Source organism: Streptopelia decaocto (assembly GCF_964273445.1).
Source record: "Streptopelia decaocto genome assembly, chromosome: 6".
In the NCBI taxonomy this organism is placed as follows: domain Eukaryota; kingdom Metazoa; phylum Chordata; class Aves; order Columbiformes; family Columbidae; genus Streptopelia; species Streptopelia decaocto.
Genome location: NC_138660.1, coordinates 21,012,472 through 21,032,150, shown reverse-complemented (window position 1 = coordinate 21,032,150; position 19,679 = coordinate 21,012,472). Strand labels below are relative to the sequence as shown.

Genomic DNA, 19,679 nt, shown 5'->3' with positions numbered 1-19,679 from the left:
ATGATAACAAATTCTTAAAGGTTTATGGAAACAGCATGGCTAATTTTATATGGATTGTTTGGAGAGCATCATCATGGAAGCAATGAACAAATATAATTTCCTTTCCAAAGGGAAATGGTTGCATTGCAGTAGAGATAAGAGGTTACACTTATAATGTCAAGCAATTGAGGTGATTTGAAGAGAATGTATTCAAAGTTAAATATTTCCAAAGTTTCCGTATTTTATGTATGTGAACTGTGGAAGTACTTCCTGTGCTTGCCTTTTCTCCATAATCAGAAGCAGGTTATATTGTTTCTGGTTGCTAAGACATTAGTTACTAGTATGGTGCTAAATTTGCCGTTGTACCAAATGACCCAAAGAGAAAATTACAATAATAATAGCTTTTAACAATTGGATTTTCTTAGCTAGATGTTAATTGATCCATTTACAACCTTCTGCAAAAAGGGTTTGTGAATGTTACACAAGACTGCAGGGAGCTGCGGGCAAAAATTAGAAGACATCTGGCAAATTAAGGGTTATGAACTGCCAAATTCTATTGAAGGAAAACTACATTTCAAAAAAGGTCTCGGTTCTGAATATTAAAATAATTATTCAAGCTTTAATTGTGGATAGTGGTGTGAACCATCTATTTATTATGTGGTTTCAGTTTTCATATGAGAAGGTAAATATAGGTGGTCTGAAAAAATTAAGATCTGTTATAAATGAGAAGTTGGAGTTCATTCCTTATTTTCCATTGTTCTTTTGCCTTTCTTGGGGCTGAGACATATCTGGAGGGTGTGCATGGTTATGAAATCAATAATTTAGAAACTTGAAGGAAATAACTTTCTGTGGCAATAATCTTTCAAGCAAAACAAATGACTGAGGAACTGAAATTTGGCAACTAGGGTATCCCAACCTTGTGTAAAGTGATAACATTGTAACTAGACAGCTATTTGCAATTTCACTTAAGCAGAACTGCATTTTTAACCCGAGATACACACTTCTGATCCTTTTCCCTCTTCTACAAGCTTCCTATCTTATTTAACTGTAACCAGTGTTGACCTGTCCCACTTCAAGTACAAGAAAACAATCAGCATTAACTGCTAGTCTGTATATCAGTCAGGAGGGACACGCATTTAGCTATGGAAACAGAGCTAGATGGCAAACATGCTTCCCTGAGAGAAAAAAGGCTTCTGCATGCATCTGGTTGACTAGATTCAAGTGTTAATCCCAGAGTCTTCCTTAGGCATGAGTATTACTCATGAGTATTACTCAAGAAAAAAAATTACAAGGGAACTTAAACAGTTCCATTACATATGTTTGTAATTTTAAGTAGTAAGCTGTTGCAAGAGTAACACAAGCATTTACAGGGACAGTGGGTATTTTTCACCAGTTTATCACAGGGGGATGGTTTAGTCTTCATGCATAATATTTTCTCTGTACTTTCTGATGTAAAGTGTGAACCAAAACTTTACAAAATTGAATTAGATGTCCATTACAGGACATTTGGTGCTACACTCATGGCATAAATATTATGGTTGCAACACCATAGTTCAGAAAGTTTATCATCCCTGCTGTATTAACTTCATAGTTTACAATGACTGTTTCTGAACCTTCACTTCTTCATGTTAGATCAGGCTGCTGGCTTTTCTAAACAAGCTTAAAAATAGTGCATATTTTAAAACTGTCTCTGGTTAGCAGAGAATGGCAGTATTTGTTGCCATTTACATGTCTAATATTTCTCTCAGTCTCAGTGCTGGGCTCCAAAAGAAGGCCAAAGCAATGCTATGTGCAGGAGTTGCAGCGGAGTAGGGAAAGGCACCACAGAAAGGCACCACAGACTCTGCCATAGCAACTACCCACGATTAAGTCCCTGCAAATGGCTAACAACAGTTATTATGGGAGAGATTTGTAATACTGTGTCACGTGCTAAAGGTCTGATCCAACCAGGCATCCTGTATCCTTGTATCTTTTTGAACTTAATGTGAAGTGGTGGTGCTAATTGTATATCCTGTGTGTTAGGCTGAAAATATGACAATTTGGTTTGCAAATTACTATTACTATAACTAGTGGTTAAATCAGCATTGGAAACTGCTTGGCCAGTGCTTTGTTACACACTTCGCCTGCATGAGAACATGACTGTGATGGGTTGTAAAACCCTGCAAACGATATTGTACAAAGCAATGTTTGTTATATCTTTTGTGTGGTGTGTGTATCAGCATATAGCTTCTAGCAGTGAACTTACTGTTAATTTCTCCAGAGTAAGAAAAAAATGAATGGGCAGATGTTGGCTAAAGCATTCAGAAAAAAATTGCTTCTTGGCCATACTTCTGTAAATACTGTTTTTCCAGACTACTGATCCATACCTTTAATTATTTTGAGAAATCAGATTTTTTATTTTTGGCAGAGTACTTTCAGTGAAGTACTGCACCATTGGAGCTGCTGGTAAAATTGTCACTGGCTTCTGTGAAATCAGGATTTAAGTGTAAGCCACATACACTCTCATTCACTTTCTTACAGCTACAATGTAACATCTGAAAACAAGTCTACCTGAAGGCCCCTTTCTAAGGCTATGGAAGGGTGATTTCCAATGTAAGTAAAAAATGAGCTTACAAGGTCTTAAACTCCCATATTTTGTTTTATACCAAACAGTCCTATTTTGGTATAGTCAAGAATTATGGTATGCACACATTTGTAGTGTTTAGTATCTTTAATTGGCATTTCTAAAAATAGTTTTATTTGCAGTTATTTCTTTAAAATGATTTGTTAAAAATATTTTATTCTAGCTATACAGTTCTAATGTGATCTTCATTTCTGTATTTGCTCACATCACTGATGATGTTCATGACTTGCATTTGGAGATTTGGTGGTAAGTCTGTAAATTCTACCGTTCTTCACTTCTGTATCAGCTGTAGAGTCACTGTACCTTCTTAAAGACCTGCTTACACTTGACTCCACACACTCTTATTTCCTAGGAAGAAAAAATAATTAAAAAATACAACCTTTACATAGGACATGTGCATTATACATTCATGTGTATGTCCAACTTAATTTGAATCCACAGTTTTCTATCAACTTAGATTAGGTAGCTTGTACATATTTTAGACTATTTTTAATACTAAAAGAAGCCAGATAGTTTGGGTTTGTTTTCTGGTGAAAGGTAGAGTGAGAGAAGTTATTTTGGGATCTCAGATCTTAAAGGGCCACATGTGTTCCTGGTGCATTATTTGCTATTTGCAGTGTGTGCAACTCCTTAGGTCTTTGAAATGGACATTCTCTATTTTAGACACACAAAGAAATCACTGGATTTGACTAATGAGTTCTGAATCTGTATGATGATGACTGGTAGTTCAAACCCAAACACAGAAATCAGTTGAAAGCCCACTCTAGTAACAGGATGATCATGGCTAGAAAAGCACAGGTAGTTGCATACAGCTAGGTCTATAAATCACAGCACAGCAGTGAGTTTTGACCGAACTTGACCATACTGGCTGCCTAATGCTGTCTGCTGTTCCTTTGTGTGCCATACGAGCTTTTCCAAAATCCCTACTTGTGAGTCATTGGATCATGGTGAACTGTGCATAAGCAGGTGCAATTATGTTTCAGTTTGGGCAGTGATTTGTGAGGCTTACTACTGTTTACCTAACCTCAGTGAAGATGCAGTTTGATCTTCTCCATTGCTAAACTATTTAAGTTAGACCTGAGAAGTGCATACAGTATGTGTGGAGATGTGTGGAGGTCTTGACTAGTTTTGGTAGAAGAAGAAGAAGAAGAAGAAGAAGAAGAAGAAGAAGGAGAAGAAGAAGAAGAAGAAGAAGAAGAAGAAGAAGAAGAAGAAGAAGAAGAAAACAAGGTGGAACTTTTTAAGGGACATAAAAACAAAGGTTATGTATGGCCTAGCATAAGTGATGTAATTTTTATTTCAAGATAAGACTTTGTGTAAGACTTCCTGTACAGTTATGCACATTTTCTTATGGGGGACTTTGATAAAATCATGTATTTAAAAAACCTTACACTGAGCCAACAGCCTTGTTGGCATACACTGCTAGTCCCTAGTAAGAGACAGTGCTTCATGATGAATGGATGAAACAAGCAGACTGACACAGTGATTTTAGTTAGGACTTGTTTTGTTCACTTCTATATAGGTAACCTGGAAGAAGGAGTGTGCAATAAGGGCTAAGAGATCTACTGACAGTGACTTAGACCCACAGCGCAGCAGGAATAAATACAATAGAAAAGGACAATAAAACTGAAAAGGAAATGGAGAATGGTCAAATAAGTCACTCACATAAAACAATCTAAGGAGGAAAAACAACCACAAAGTACAGGCCACAGAATGAAATGGAGAAAAAAGGAGGCAATAAACTACTCAAGAATGTGGTACTGCCTTCCACAGAACTGTGGAAAGAATTAAATTAACACTTGGCTTGTTGTGTAAAGTTCAATAGAATCATAAAGCTATCGAAGTATCAATTTTAGGGAGGTAACTGCCCATTGTATCAAAGGACTCTGAAGAGTACAGCACTTAGTAATCTTACCTAGTCAAAAATAAGATACTAAATGGGACCCTTTTATGTTTAATGGAGAGAGTTACATTAACAAGGATTCAGAGAAATAGAGAGGACTTCTTTTGAAGTTAATGAAATATAAAAAGTGATAAAATTGAAATATTTGGGACTGGCCTCTAAAATACTTGGTTACTTCCTTTGCATGAAGTAATTATGAGCTGACTGTTGTGTACATGGGAGATAGACTGTAATAAATTGTATAAGTGCCAGTGAGTGCGTGGATGCCTGTGAGAGCTGGCAGGTATTACAGAGTACAGAACTCTTCACAGCCTTCTGAAAAAGCAGCCTCAGATCAGTCAGGTTACCTTATGGTACTCAAAATGGCACTAGACACATATGTTTGAGCAACTGAATCTGAATTAATAACTTCTAAAATTAAACTTTTGACAGGGTCAGGTATAGAAAGTGGTCTGGCCTAGACATCCATGGCTAGGTTGTATGGCTAGAGCATGAATCAGAGTAAGGACAGCAGAACTTTGGGCTAAATAAACTGGTGTTGGGGACAGGAAATGGGAAGAAATAATGGCTGCAGAGCTGGCAAGAGACAGAAAGCAGGATGCCAATACAGAGAAATCCAAGAGCAAGTAGTGCTACCGCTTCATATACATGCAGATGAGTGCACAGATGTGTATGATTGAGTGCAGCAAGGTGTAAGTTAAACTAGCCCAGATATTGTCTGGCTAATTGCAACCTGTTTGCCAGCAGACAATCTGAAAGGGCTGATGCATGTTGTCATGGCACCCACCAACTGTTGTGATGCTGGGAGGTAGTTTGGGAATACTGTAATGTGTTTCTATATAGATAGAGGGAATATGTATACACAGTAAATTCTTGAGTTTTCTTTTTACTGTTCCCCCTTACTTTCAGTGAGTCCATGAGCTCAGCTATAAAGTGTTCACTTATGCAGTAACTTTCTCCCTACCTGCATTATATCAGGTAAGTAGTCTAGATGGCAAGATCTGTCATATACATTCCTTTCCTGAACTGGTTTCTGGGACTTCCAGTACTTCCTGAAAATTGTGTTTAGTAATAAGGAGTTTGGGATACTTTAGCAAAGATTTCCTAACTCTGCTACTGATTTGAATATTTAGAGAATATCCATTTAGACTGCTGAATGCTAATAGTACTGAACAGTGGACAGAAATGGAGGTTGGATTTTATTATCTCGAGAGGAAGACTGCCTTTTACCCACACTGATGAGAGAGTAAGGATGCTATAAAGAGCTATGTGAGAAAATAATAGGCATCCTCTTTCAGGTTCTGTCAACTTAGAAAGATAAAAATGATGATCTGAAAGAACATGACATTTCAAAAACTTAATTGCTGTTTTAGTTCTCTAGGCTATAATGCAGTCAGGACTGTAATTATTTTAAAAGAACAATGGAGTATTTTCCTCTTATGGCTTATTGTTGGATGCATAATTTCACCAGCTCCCATACTGAGTATTTTGCAGACTGTATGAAGGACATTCTGTTAAATGTCTTCTTCAGTGTAAACATTTCAAACTGGTATGTCTGGACAGACAGTTAACACAGAAAGAGCACTGCTTTGAAATCAGGCAGTCTTTGTAAGGGACATAAAAGCATAATGGCTCCAAATGAAATTGTTGCTTTAGAAACAAGTCAAATGCTGCACCAATACATAATTATGTCAGAGTAACCCAAGATAACGTAGCACACAGCCTACTCTATTACATCTAACCATTTTAATAAAGTGGCATTTAGAACCTGTTACATGATCTTACCAGGTGCATTTCATCTCCTTCAATCCACTGGGTCCAACCACGACCTTCTTTTTCTCCATTCTGTACACAGAGAAGCTTATCTCCATCCCAAGACACTGTGGTCTAACAACACAGACATGTTCAGTGTTACTGTAGTGCTCTCTGATATTATGATTAGTTTCTTTAAAGCAAAACTTCTCTCTAATATAATAAATGATCTCATAAGAAGAATAATTGTAGAGTGCTGTAACACTTAGGATAATTACAAAAGAAATTATCTTAAATAGCAAGTTGCTGCCTAACTGCCTGTCAAAACCTGGAAGGATGAGATAAAGCTGTCCAAATGCAAGAAAATATTTTATCATAAAAATCATGGTGTAAGAGGGTACTCCTCTCTCTCGGCTGACAAATTACAGCAGCAGAAGGGATGTGCAGCCTAACACTGTATTTGCAAAAGGAGCTGAAAACTTGAGATGCAGCTTTTTTTTTTTTTTTTTCCATCATAAGGACTTCCCATCAGCTGCTCTACCTGAAAAAGTACCCACCTACTGGCAGCTATGGATGAACAAGGCTTTTAAATCCTGAGCTGGTATTTTTTTTCCCATGTCTTAATCTGCCTTCCGTCATGGAGTGGAGTGGTCTGGAATTATCAGTAAATTGGTAACTTTGCCAGCATCCTGCTTTGTGTAACCATAGCTGAAAAACTACTTGAGCCAGGACTGGCTGAATAAGAGTGTGAGTAAAGGTGTTGCACAGCACTTTTCTGAATATTGGTGCTGTTCTGTGTAGTTCAGGAGGACTGGATTCATAAAACTATTTAAATGTACAAACATGAAATCTACAGCTTGTTACTCTGGTTAGACTTTACTGACAATTTGACTTTCAAGTCATCCTAAGACAAAGATGAGCAATACTCTAAAATATTTAAAGAAGGAAGGTGAAGAGCAGTGACAATTTGTGCTCCATGAGAATAGTTTAACATCAATATTAGCACATGGCTTTTAAACCAGCTTGTTTGAAGTGAATGTGAGAACTAACTAGAGAATTACTGTCTACCTTGTCAAAGTCTTCAGCCACCACCTGTATGAGTAGTCAAATACAGAGAGAAGATTAATTCTGATTTGTCATTAAACGAAAACTTAATGCATCCATCCTGCGTAGTTTCTAAGAAAATAAGTCAGCCTACGTTTTTCATTCTGGGAACTAAAACCAGTTCAACATTCAAGAACCATGCAGCCCTATTTATTTAATTTGTGAATATCACAAACAATTAATTCTTAAATTATAATGATGATAGCCACTATCTTTAAATGCGTACAGCCAGCAGTCTCCACCCCTGGGAAGCTTTAAACTGAACAAGCACGTAAAATGAATCACTAGAAAGAGTGCCAGCCCAGATAATGATAGGCAAAGCATTGTTATTGATCCCATATAGTCTGTTTGCACCATATGTGGTCTCTGAAAGACAATCTCATGTGTCCTTGCTAAAAATCTCTCAAATTTGGAAAATGCATTCACCAATTCTTCTGTTCACTCTTGTAAAATGAAGTATTTAAAGTATTTAAATCAAATAGTAGGTAACATTTTCAAAAAGCCGTATCATTTTAATGTACAAAATGCTAATGCAGGCAGGAACAACACATTTGGGTAAAACTGAAGTAAATGTCATCATCAGAGCTTATATCCTCTTCTGTATATGTTTTGAAACTGTAGATGTCCAGTTGGAGAAGATACCAAATAATACTAGTCGAAGTGAAAAATTTTTAATTTGTAAATTAACATATCTAAGGCTTTCTGACATTCTAAAAAATTAATATATCAGAAAAATGAACATTATTTCTACTGATGATTTGCAGATGTGAGGGATACTATGGAATGAAGCATTTGTATGTGCAACTTTGCTTAGTAACCACATTCATTATTATTCATTGAGTATTAGCTCAGCACAGTTTAATCATTTAGACTAGTTAATCACTAACAGATAGTTAAATACTTAAATTTTGTGGGTTTATATGTGCATTCAAAGGCAGTATACCATGATAAAGTAAGATCCAACTTTATTAGTACTACTAGTGTTCAAAGTCAGTTGTGGACATTATTAGTCCTGATAATATTCACTAGCTTAGTACACTTGGGGGCAATTGAGAAATGTTTATAGCAGCACAAGAAAATGTTCACTTCTTCAGCCTCCAAGGGTGACTGAAATTGTTTCATCTCAGAAAACAACATACTTTTTTTCTCCAGCTTTCTTGTTTTTCCAGTCAAGATTAGATATTGCTTTTGGCAATTTGGTGATAACCACAGAGAGTATAACACCACAGACTGTTAACCAAGCTGTTTTATCAGCCAATATTCTTGGTTATCATCCTCTGCTTTCTCTTTGAGAAATATAAACACTGAAGGGACATGAGTAAACTGTACAGTTTCTATTTTTGTATGTGGCTATTTTGCTATGAAGGTTATAAAGGAGAGAATATATTGCAGGAGAGCATAATGTCCTCTTCTTTATTAGCAGGAACAACCACTTTATGATAGTAAGATTAATCAGTAGCATTTTAATATTTTCTTTCTTTAGGTCAAACTGTAATGTCTCATTCAATAAAAGACACAACTAATATAGAAGATAGAAACTTCTCTTTTAAGTCAGATTGAAACACGTTCTTCCATTCCAGACACACACTGAGTATGTGTTGTGGCTGGAGTTGCTGTGGTTGTTACATGAGCACTGGCTGCTGCTCAGAGTCTGCCCAACAGCTGAGATCCAGCAATGCTTCCCTTAGAACATTTCCAGATATTTGAGTCAGAACAAAATAATAATATTACAAAAATACCACTGTAGGGCAAATGTTGCTAAATATAATCTCTTTTGTTGTAGATAAGAGCAAAGGTTTATTTTTAAAGATTGGATCAAGATGTTGCCATTGTATAATTAGGAGTCAAACACTTGACTAGACTAGTAAGTCTTCTGTTAGTGATTTAATCTTTCTGTTACAAAGATTTAAGCACACATACATAGCAACACTATCTTCCTGAAAATTAAAGATAGAAGAAATTATAATTATTCTCATTACTGTTTCAGTTATGAGACAAGATAGATTTATTAAATTAAATATTTAGTAAAAACAAGCCAAATCTATTGACTACGCATTTGCATTTTCTCTAGTGGCAGTAACAGTAGTGAAGTCTTGAAGAATTACAATAGATATTACTTCCAGGTTCTAGTGGCAAGTCATATTGACCCACAGCCAGAGATACGGACTTTTGTAATTTACTGAAACATTCATCAAACAAACTATTTTATCAGAGAACTTTGCATTTCCCAGTGAGGTCTAAGTGCGAAAACATTTGATGCTGGCTCTGCAAATGTTTCTCATTCCCACGCTGGCTATTCCTAATGTGCTTGCTTGTGTCATGCGCTCTGCAGTTGAAGATACAGAATGTATTTCACAGGTGAATGAAAGAAAAGAACTTAAAAAAAATAAAAGTAGTCCCTGAACATTTTATGTTAATGACACATAGATTTTCAACACGTTGCATTTACAAATATGAACTGCAGTTACCACCTTTAATCAAAAAATATTCTATAGGTTTTCCCATCTGTAGGAGAAACACAGCAGTACCAGTTTTGTTTTTCTTCTACTTTCCTTCAGAGTGTTGTCTCTGTATTACAGTACAGAAGATGTCTGCCATGCTCTGAAACTGCACTACACACTCCATGCTCCACCATAATCCAGTAATTCTCTGCTTATGAGAATGACCAGTCATTTTGCAACTGTAATTATGATTTAAGAAGGATTAAGCAATGGAAAGTAATTATTTAGGTTAGATGACATCGGAAAATTCAAGTTGAGCTGCATCCTGTATTGTGTTTACTGATAACACGAAAGAAAATATCCTAGAATTTTTGGTCAAACACGGCAATATATCCAACAAGATATATAACACCTTCCAAAGGTAAAGCATTTTCATCTGTACTAAGTATCAAAGGGATATAAAAACCTTTAGTAAGTAGTCTGCAGGGGAATTTTTTATCAAATAAGTGCTGATAGAATAAACTACTGTTGATACCACAGGCAAAATATAACGTAACTGTGAAGGGGCATTCCATGATGCTGTAGTCACTTATGACCTTGCGCATAGCAGCCATGCAGTGCACTGCTAACAGGAGGGCTACAATCATGTTTAGGGTCTGTCACCTGTCCATCCAGTAACTCCTTTTAGTTCATCAAATCTGTACTGGGCAGGCTGGTGACAGACATATAAACTACCGAGGAAACAACAACAAACCCAACAGGAAAATAAGTGCTGGGATTCCCAGTCTTTGTCTCAATATACTGTTGCTGGACAAAGGCTACACATTAGCTATCCTGTAGCCAGGTTGAATGATTTAGTCTATATCAACCTTTCCTTCCCTTACCAACTTCAGTTCAACCCTGTAGAAGCACTTAAAAATCTAACCTCCCATCTCACCATTCCTGCTTTTAGCCATGCAGCAACAGAACTCCCAAAGTTAACTCCTAGGAAATAGCTGGTACTGTAACACAACCAATTTCTCAGCTGCTTGTGGGGCTGGCAGATGTGATGTCTCATAACAGGTATCCGTAGCTAAAGGACTCTGAAATGTGTTCATGCCTTCACAGGCTTGCTCAGATTGTTATGAGAAGACAAGCTGGTTATAATGTGGGCATTCTGTACCTGACTGATAAGCTTACTGAAGTTCACTGTAATCAAAAAATGAGACACTTGTAGTGTATTTTTTTTTCTGTGATTGTCAGCATCTCCATTGCTAGCAAAGAGGCTTAGGATTGGATTGACAAATTTTAGATCAAAGGGTAGGCTGCTGTCAGATAGGATCAGACCTGAAATGTTACAATTCCTTATTTTGAATCCTTGCTCACAAGAGCAACGAAGGAAAGCAATGACTGCAGACATGTTCCAGGGAATAGGAAAGTAAATGTGGCAAAGCTCCAGGGTATGCAGGTGAAAATAAGTGGGAATGTTGTGGTTTTTTTTCCTTACTGAAATAAAATAATATACAAATAATACAAAAATTAGAAAGACTTGTGTATATCCTATGTCATAAAAAAAATACAAACCAGCAGATCTAATTCACTTTATAACAAGGATCAGAATCGATTCTAAGATACTTATTGTTTAAATTAATGTGTATAACTGGTTTAGACTCTGTGTGATTTTAGCAAGATGCAATTGTACATAACAGTAATGGTTTGTCATTCAAAATTGGATTTGGTAAGTCTAGTTCTCAGCTTTTCAGTTGAGTCCTTCTGGTTACACTTTCTTCATTCATAACTCTGAGCTTTATAGGATCCACAAAAAGCTGAAATGCTAAGCCCATCCAAAACCACCTCCCCTACAAAGCTTCACTATGTTTTCAGTGATTTTGTAAATAATTAGCTCAAAGCTTCTGATCAGTCACAGGTTTCAGGCATGAATCCAGCACTGCAAAATTTAAAGTTAATGACATCTTAAATTATATGGCAAAAGATTTTAGAGATCTCATTTGATATCACCGTGCAAACGTGCTGGGCCTATCCCTTACAGGCAATAAGCAGTACTGCCAAAAATGTGCAATGTGAAACAAGGCAGAAAAAAGGAAACAGCTCCTCTTTACTGAGCCACAGAGACTGAATGAACCAGAGTTTTAGAGAAACTGAGACAGATCCAAGAGTGGCCCTGTGTCCTCTGAAGCCTCAGAGGGGTTGCCTGGAGGACTGATATTCCTCACTTGTAGAAAGCGGTTTGTAAAAGGTTGGAAGTATCAACAGAAAACTACATGAAGACTACCTTTAAATAAAACCTCTCAAAAGTCAGAGATTACTCCAATGAGGAGCCGGGGATTTTACAGTACTGCAGAGAGAGAGGGCACTAGATGTGAAAGAAGACTTGTACATGCACACAGGCAATGACATAAAAACACCTCCCAGAAACAGTAATTCTAGAACAATGCTATGTAGTATATGGAAAAAAGAAAAGGACAGCATTTGAAGAGGTAGAGAAGCCAAACAGTTGATGCAGAGGGATCGAGTAAACACATTTGCTGATCTTGCATCTTACTAGACATGCACAATTTACTTTGAGTCTTCTCACCCTGTGGGGGATCCCTACAGAAATTTCAACTATTGGAATGTCTTTTTTTTTTTTTCCAGCAGCAGAGTGTTCATTCCAATACCTACTCTAAACTAGATCAACAGCTGTGAATTGCGATTGTGCAACAGAGGAAACCTGCTTAAATAGTTACACAAGGTTCATGAGCCATTTAACTTCATAATAGGGCTTTATTCTGTCCTTGCAGCAGTATAAATCAAATTATGTCCAGAACAACTACACTTCATTTCATTTTTCCTGAATACAAACTAGAGAGGAATCAGTTTCACGTTAGGCCTATTTGTTATCTAAAACAGAGCCACAATGTGTTTGAAACAACTTACCTCCTTTCACTAGGATATGACACATGTAACTAGCACTGGCCTGTGTGACAGATGGATTGGTCAGGTAGCTATGAGCCATCCTTATGTGGCTGTTTTAAACATTAAATGACTAAATATTTCCAGGAAGATACTTCATACAGTAAGATGAATGACAGATCTGATGAGTGAATTCTACAACTCCCAAATTGCCCTCACCCTATGACACCTCAGCAAGTCTTAACTATGACTGGAAGTTATATTCGTTTCAATAATGGGATCCTAAACACCCGTTTGATAAGTGGTTATATTCTGTTTGTATTCTGGTTTGGGTAACTAAATGGTTCACATTTACCATTTGCCACCTTCAGTTTCAAATTTGTGTTCTTTCATCTGTTTACCAGTCCCCAGTCATGGTCATTTCCTTTCCTGCTTCTAAGTAAGAAGAAAATCACTATGCCAAAGAGCACAAGGCTCTGAATTACTGAAGCATCCTTCACTTGCTTAGCTAAATATTAAATTCTAATGCAACTAATACTATTTTCAGTTACCCAAGAAGTTCTGCTGTTCTTTATTTAGAACATAGAATCTTCTCTGATTTTTTAAATAGATCACTTGCCCTTAGTTTCTGTCAAAAGACAGATTAATTCTGGACAGTGTGAGCTAAATCAATTCAGTCTCATTCAAATGCTTTAACAGCGGAGAAAAATTATAATGCAAAAACTTCCTCTGAATTTAGCATTTTAGCATCTTTCATTTGAAAAGCAAAAGTTTTAGGGAAGTAATTTTTGCATCTGAGCTACTTCATTCTCAATCTGCTTTGATTCATTGGGTGGAAAGACTTGGAACATGATACTTCAGCCTTTGTTTCAGCCTTTAAGTTTTTTTAGTTAACTTTTTTATAAACTTTTGGCTGTTGTACTAAGCAAATACACTGTGAAGGTACATAAGGCTAACTTTCCTGCTTCATGTCAGATCCTGCCCTGTTCTTATGTTTACTTATGTTGCAGATGTTTCCTCAGATTCACTGTTTATTACTGATGGTGAAAAAGGGAGGCAAAATTATCTGGTGATGTATAAGACATACTTGCAGAGATAGTTTTCAATTAATTTTTGTTTCAATAAGGTCTTGCCTCTTGTGCGCAGTAAATTTTTTCCACAGTAAAGTTTATGTGCATGAAACAAGGTTTATACTTAGGGCAATACCTGAGACACAGTAAATTAATCGCAACTACAGATTATAGATTTTATCTTTAAAATCTAGGAAATTTTATTATGAGATTGGAACTTCACTGAGAATGGAGATAGCAGGATAAAATATGCAGTTCAGGAAATACTCAAGCCATACTCATCCATTTAACTTTAAATTCCTGTCTTTGTACACTATATGTCTGATATATTACCAATTAAAACCATGAACAAATTCTTCAATGTAGTAGAAATTTTATCACGTGGACCAAATCAAACTTCACATCATATGAGAAATAAAGTAATACAATATTAATATTCTAAACTTCTTTCTATACCATCTAATGTCCACCTTATAACATTTGTAAAGAATAAAAGGTGCTCCTGAATATATAAACTTTCATTTTACCTTTGTAGTTCAAACTGCCAAGTTTTTAACAACCCTTAATATTAAGTATGATTAAACTTACAGAAACACATCTTTCATGAAATTGCCAAACAAACAGACGAACTCTTATTTAACTTTTATCTAGGAGATAAGATCTCTGGGGAAAAGCTCCAGGAGAAGCACAATAGCATTACGAAGCCAAGTGAATGCGGATATCTTGTCTGCATTTTTTAAGAGACCAGGCTGTGCTGCAGGTTGCTCCAAACAGAGCTGCAGTAACGCATAGAACACATTGAGTATCAACTGTCTTCTTGGAAGCACCTTGCACTGTGATTTGTGATCCTCTCCTGTGTCTGCACATCTGTGTGGTCAACTCTCCTGATCTTTGGTTTTACCGAACAGAGAAACTGCATCTTTAACTAAACTAGCAGAACTTTTGAGTTTCTTGAGATTGCAAAGTACCCAATTTTCACTCCCAACAGAAGCAAAATCTAAAGGAACTGATGTCACCAACTGCTGTCATCTATATCCCTTAAGAAAACAGAATCACCTAAAAACATGTTGCATACAAGAAAGCAACAGTTAAAGGTCAAAAAAAGGACAAAGTGAAAATGCTGAGATTTATCCAGCTCAATTAACTCGCTGTTCCAGAAATTTCAGACAGGCTTCCAGAAGTGACCAAATGTAAATACGAAAAAATCCGAACTGAAAGAGAGGGCCTACACTGTCACAGGAATATCAATTCAAACTGTCAAGCCTTCAACTTCTAAAATAAGTATCAGCAGGACTTTGTAGCCTTTTCTCATCACAGACAGTATTGATTTGGAATTATTGTAGTTATATTCTACTCTGACTTAAAGACGTGTTTTACAACTGAAAGGTGAACACAATTTCAGTGAATTATACACAAGATCTAACCTGTTTGCTGGGCTCATATTGTTTTTACTGATATGTTAACTCTAGTTAGATGATATATCCTTCATTAAAAGAAAAAATTATTTATACTTATTGGATGAATTACCGCTAAGGTTATTTTTGCTAGTCTCCTGATGATTGCTCTGCTATATAGATTAATGTTTAATGTGTAATTTGTCTTATCTGTGTTACTTTGTACTTCTCATACATTGAGCTACTTGGATAATACTTGCCCAGTGGTCTGCTCTGTCCACAATATAAATTACAATAATCGATTCACAATCTCTCCTATTACACAGGTTGATTATTAATGATTAAGCCATTTATGGCATGCTGTTTCACAACCTATAGATGAGAAAAGGAAACACCAAGAACAATATGATATTCAACCTTTGCTTTATGGTGGTTTTCTTCACAACACCACTCAGGCAGTGGTCCATGACCCTTCTCTCATGAGACTCTTTCTGGGCTGTTGGAGCTATTTCGTTGCGTTCCAACAGCAAGTTTTGTCTGACATTATGCTTGTCAGATTTGTGCTGAAATGACTTCAGGACAGCTTCTTGTACCGCTTTGCCTTTGAGAAAACTGAGTTCTCATGTAGAAAAGAAACCTTTAATAAGAAAATGATGATACATTGCTACAAGGCAAACAGAGAACCAATGACGGTTGACCTTAACTGTGCAGTTGCAGTTGGTATCTGTTGTTGGAGGCCATGAAGGGACACGGGCGATTTCTAGAAGAGTATGTAATGTGCCTCAGTCATTCTTAAGAATACAGACAGTGAGGATTAGTGAGTACTCCTTGGGGATTTTTGGAAAAGGCAAGGGAATGCTGGTACCTTCTGTTTCCAAAGCTGAGGAAGCATTTTGCACTAAATAGCCAGCAGATAAAATGTTTAAGCAACCCTTGCCAGCAGGGTGAGTTAGGTTCCACAACAAATCAAATAGCTGTTGTAGTGACTAGAATAATCTTTCTCTAATTTCTTCTTTCTGGCTCAACATTTCAAATTCTTCCCCATTGCTCAATTTAGCAAAACAGGGTAGAGAATTTTTGCCTGCCACAAATAAATAAATATTTTGGGTATTTTTTGGGAAGTCAAGAGTTGTGAGTTAGATCTATTCAGCATTTCAAAAGCAGGACTAGGCAAGGGCCACATTTCCATGTCTTCTGAATCTGATTTTTGAGCACAGTGGTTGTCTGACACTCATTGCAGGTACATGGTAGACAGCCTCAGAGAACACTTACTTCTTTCCACCAGGTAGGGGATGTTTCAGTCCTCCTGAAGCTGGGGTTCAATGGTGTTTGAGATAATGCTTAGATGGAGACAGTTATGTACGCACACAAACCAGTGCTTCACTGACTCAAACATTAAGGACCTTGGACATTTTTAGCGCTTGAGCAGATGTTTTGAACATTGCTACCGTTGATAGTAATTTAGCTACTTAAGTCTAAGTCTTCCTTTGGGCTCATAACTGTTCAGTGGATCTGGACCTAATAATCCTGATTAAGAGCTTTCCTGCAGTCAAAAATCTATTATGACAGTGGGGCACCTTCCTGTACAAAATTACACATTGGTTCTCCCTTCTCTGAGTTTTGTATCCTGAACTGTAGCATACTTCTACCCTCTCTAACAAGGAACACAGAAGGATTAGTTGAGGCACTCGCTAACTAGTCATTCTTTTTTCCTGATCTTCACGATCTTTCCCTTTCCTGCTATCACCAGAGCAAAGGCAAATTTGCATATCCTAGTGTTACAGAATAGTATGAGTTTTAAATGGCACTATCTTTCTAAGAATGGAAACCCATTATTTCTTTTTTATGTGATTTCTCCTCTGTAGTCCCTCCTGAGAGAATTTTCTTTTGCCCATCAGCTTCTTCACTATAGGATATTGCAGGTGTCATGCTTTCAAACTAACAAGAAAGAACTTGGTATTCTCAAGTTTTTCCCCTGTTAATTGGTATTTATCAGTCATAAGTTAGAAAATATTGTCTCTCTGGCAAGCAAAAAGAGCTCATAAAGCAGAATCCTCAGTGTTTGCTTATTAATGACAGAAAGATTCGTTCCAGTAGGCTAATTAACATGTCTGCTCTAATAAATACACCAGGAAGGAAGGAGCACAAGGACAAGAACCAGAAAGAAAAGCTGCTATTCCTATGGATTGGGCCATTCTTACACATGCGGAATAAATAGTGCCTGACGCTGCAATCAGTGAATTTCCTTTACTGTAAAACCTTATTCAGTGAAGAGATTCTGAAAGTTTAAACCTAAATGTCCTTTTGACTAACAAATATCCCAGTATAACTGAGTAATGTCTCATTGAAGTTGCTATTCATTCATTTATAAAACTGTTTTGTGCTCCTGATTAAAATTAGCATTTCCTTAGTGTAAAGACATGCTAAAAACTGTGTGCAAATCTCAGCAAACTGAGAAAGACAGAAATAATTTTAGGAATAGCCACACAAAATGGTTAACAGATGTGGTCTGTGAAAGGCATCAGATTATTAATATCCTTTTTTTTTTGTCCATTGTTACAGCTGTAGTTCTTACCATGCATTTGCGATCATCCACCCCAGCCAAATCCTCCTCAAACTCCTTTCCTACATCAAATTCCATGATGTAGTTTCTAAAAGTGCTTAGTGTTTTAATGATCATATGATCCCCATTCTGAAGGATTTCTTTGTCAGGCTTTAGCAAGTTTGCTATTTTTCTTACAGCAACATTTACATCTGAAAAAGAAGAAGGATTATTTTAATCCAGAAAAGTCTGCCACAAAAAGAAGCTTGTACCTCTTAGGAGAACTAAAACAAACAAAGATAAATAAATGTCCAGATCTTTCAGGCCAGCTTTCTCATGAGGAAAAAGTCCATAACCTAATTCTTTTCACTTAAATAAATTAAAGTTTTGATTTCCTGATTATGTGGAGTCCTAAAAAATGCCATTTGTATTTGTAGTTAACAAGGCCTTCAATATTTCTACAGAAATACTAGAAGTTCACATCAAATACAAACATGCAAAATTGCATTAAGTACATTATTGTTTCATTATTACACATAAAAATTTTACTCTTTTTCAATTTACATTGGAGTTTTTTTCAGTTTGAAATTCGTCACTTACCTCTTAAACTATGTAGTTTAATCTGTTAATGTAATTTCAAGACAGTAGAAAATAGAGGCTGCTTAAGACAAAACAATTTTGCATAATGCAATTCCTAGAGTGCATTCCTGAAAAAAATATTTCTCATAAAAATGATTTATGACTGTACAAGAAAAGACAGATTATTGTAAAGACTAAGACAGGTTGCATTTATTGATTATTTGTTAAAGAAACATGAAGGGAACCTTACCCAATGCTTTCAGATACTCCTCAAAATTGTCATTGCTGACCATTTTCCAGTAACCATTGAAATCTGCAGGCATCCCTACTTTAGGTAATTGTCACAATCAAAGTCTCAGAACAGTGTGTTGATTGTGCACCACACAGCTCACTGCTTTTCTTTGTGGCAAGTTTGAACTCTGGTTTCTTTTATCTCTTTTTTAGACCATGTAGCTATGCAAGTCCTTCTAATCCGATTACTGGTAAAGTGTTGCCTTTAAAACCTTCCACAAGGCTGAACCTCTGAGATTTCGAATGACAGCAGGATGACTTGATTTAAACAGAACGAAACACTCACCTTCCATATAACTTTTGTAAGGGTACTGATTATCTGAAGATCCATTTTAACCACGCTACTCTTCATTTTTCATGCCACTCAGAAAAACAAACCAATCAACCAACCAACCTTCTAAACAGCTGTAGTTTCAGATATTAGCCAAAGCTATACAAGCGTTTATCTTGTGTGTCTTTTGAGGTGAATCCTTCTTCCTGGAATATGTTCCAGCTACTTTATGCCTTCTACTTGTCAGAAAGTGATCATATAGACTCTTTCAGTGGACGTAATTTGAGCCTGGCATTACTTTAACTTATTCCACAAACTCCTTAATTCTGGACAACTACCAGTGGAAGCCAACTGAGGGCTCAAAAAGGGTCAGTGAGGTGGAAACTTGTATTAAGAAACAGCGGCTAACTCTGTGTATTGATAAATCTTCCATCACTGCTGAACACATGATTTCAGCTAATTCAAGCAACACAGAAAAGGCATTTTCTATATTCTTTGAAGGTGTCCCCTGTAAAAATTGAGATAGACCGACCAACAGAATAGGCAATTAACATATAAGTGGATGGATTTTTACGGCTAACACTAGGGCTCAAATACTGAGACAGCCTCTAAGCTATTTTCATTTATTTTCTGCTGTGTGTTTTCAAATGTTACAGCTGAAGATCTTCTTGGAAATGTTATCTCCTCCAGGGCTTTGGCAATTACTTACTCCTATAGAAGACTCCGGATCAGAGAAGCAAAGAAACTTACTTCAAATCTGTGGCTGAGGACTGGTTGTCATTTGTGAATCTGGAGGCTTAAAAGTGACATGAATGGTACATGCATTTTTAAGCACATG

The 19,679-nt window shown here is 36.6% G+C and overlaps 1 protein-coding gene across 1 annotated transcript; it reads right to left on the bottom strand.

Annotated features, from left to right (window-relative positions):
* Window positions 1-2,684: 2,684 nt before the first annotated feature.
* RBP1 (retinol binding protein 1) lies at window positions 2,685-19,504 on the bottom strand. The gene is made up of 4 exons (XM_082057141.1): window positions 18,530-19,504; window positions 17,734-17,912; window positions 6,291-6,392; window positions 2,685-2,950 (listed from the first exon to the last, which is right to left on the bottom strand). Exons 1-4 carry the CDS (start codon window positions 18,600-18,602, stop codon window positions 2,897-2,899), a joined length of 408 nt encoding a protein of 135 aa, XP_081913267.1. The 5' UTR covers window positions 18,603-19,504; the 3' UTR covers window positions 2,685-2,896.
* Window positions 19,505-19,679: the final 175 nt, after the last annotated feature.

Coding starts and splice junctions, on each gene's coding strand:
- RBP1 (XM_082057141.1), bottom strand. CDS start 18,602: ATGCCTGCAGATTTCAATGGTTACTGGAAAATGGTCAGCAATGACAAT. Junction 17,913..18,529: donor GGAGTATCTGAAAGCATTGG/GTAAGGTTCCCT, acceptor CTTCTTTTTCAG/ATGTAAATGTTGCTGTAAGA. Junction 6,393..17,733: donor TGGATGATCGCAAATGCATG/GTAAGAACTACA, acceptor CTGTGTTGTTAG/ACCACAGTGTCTTGGGATGG.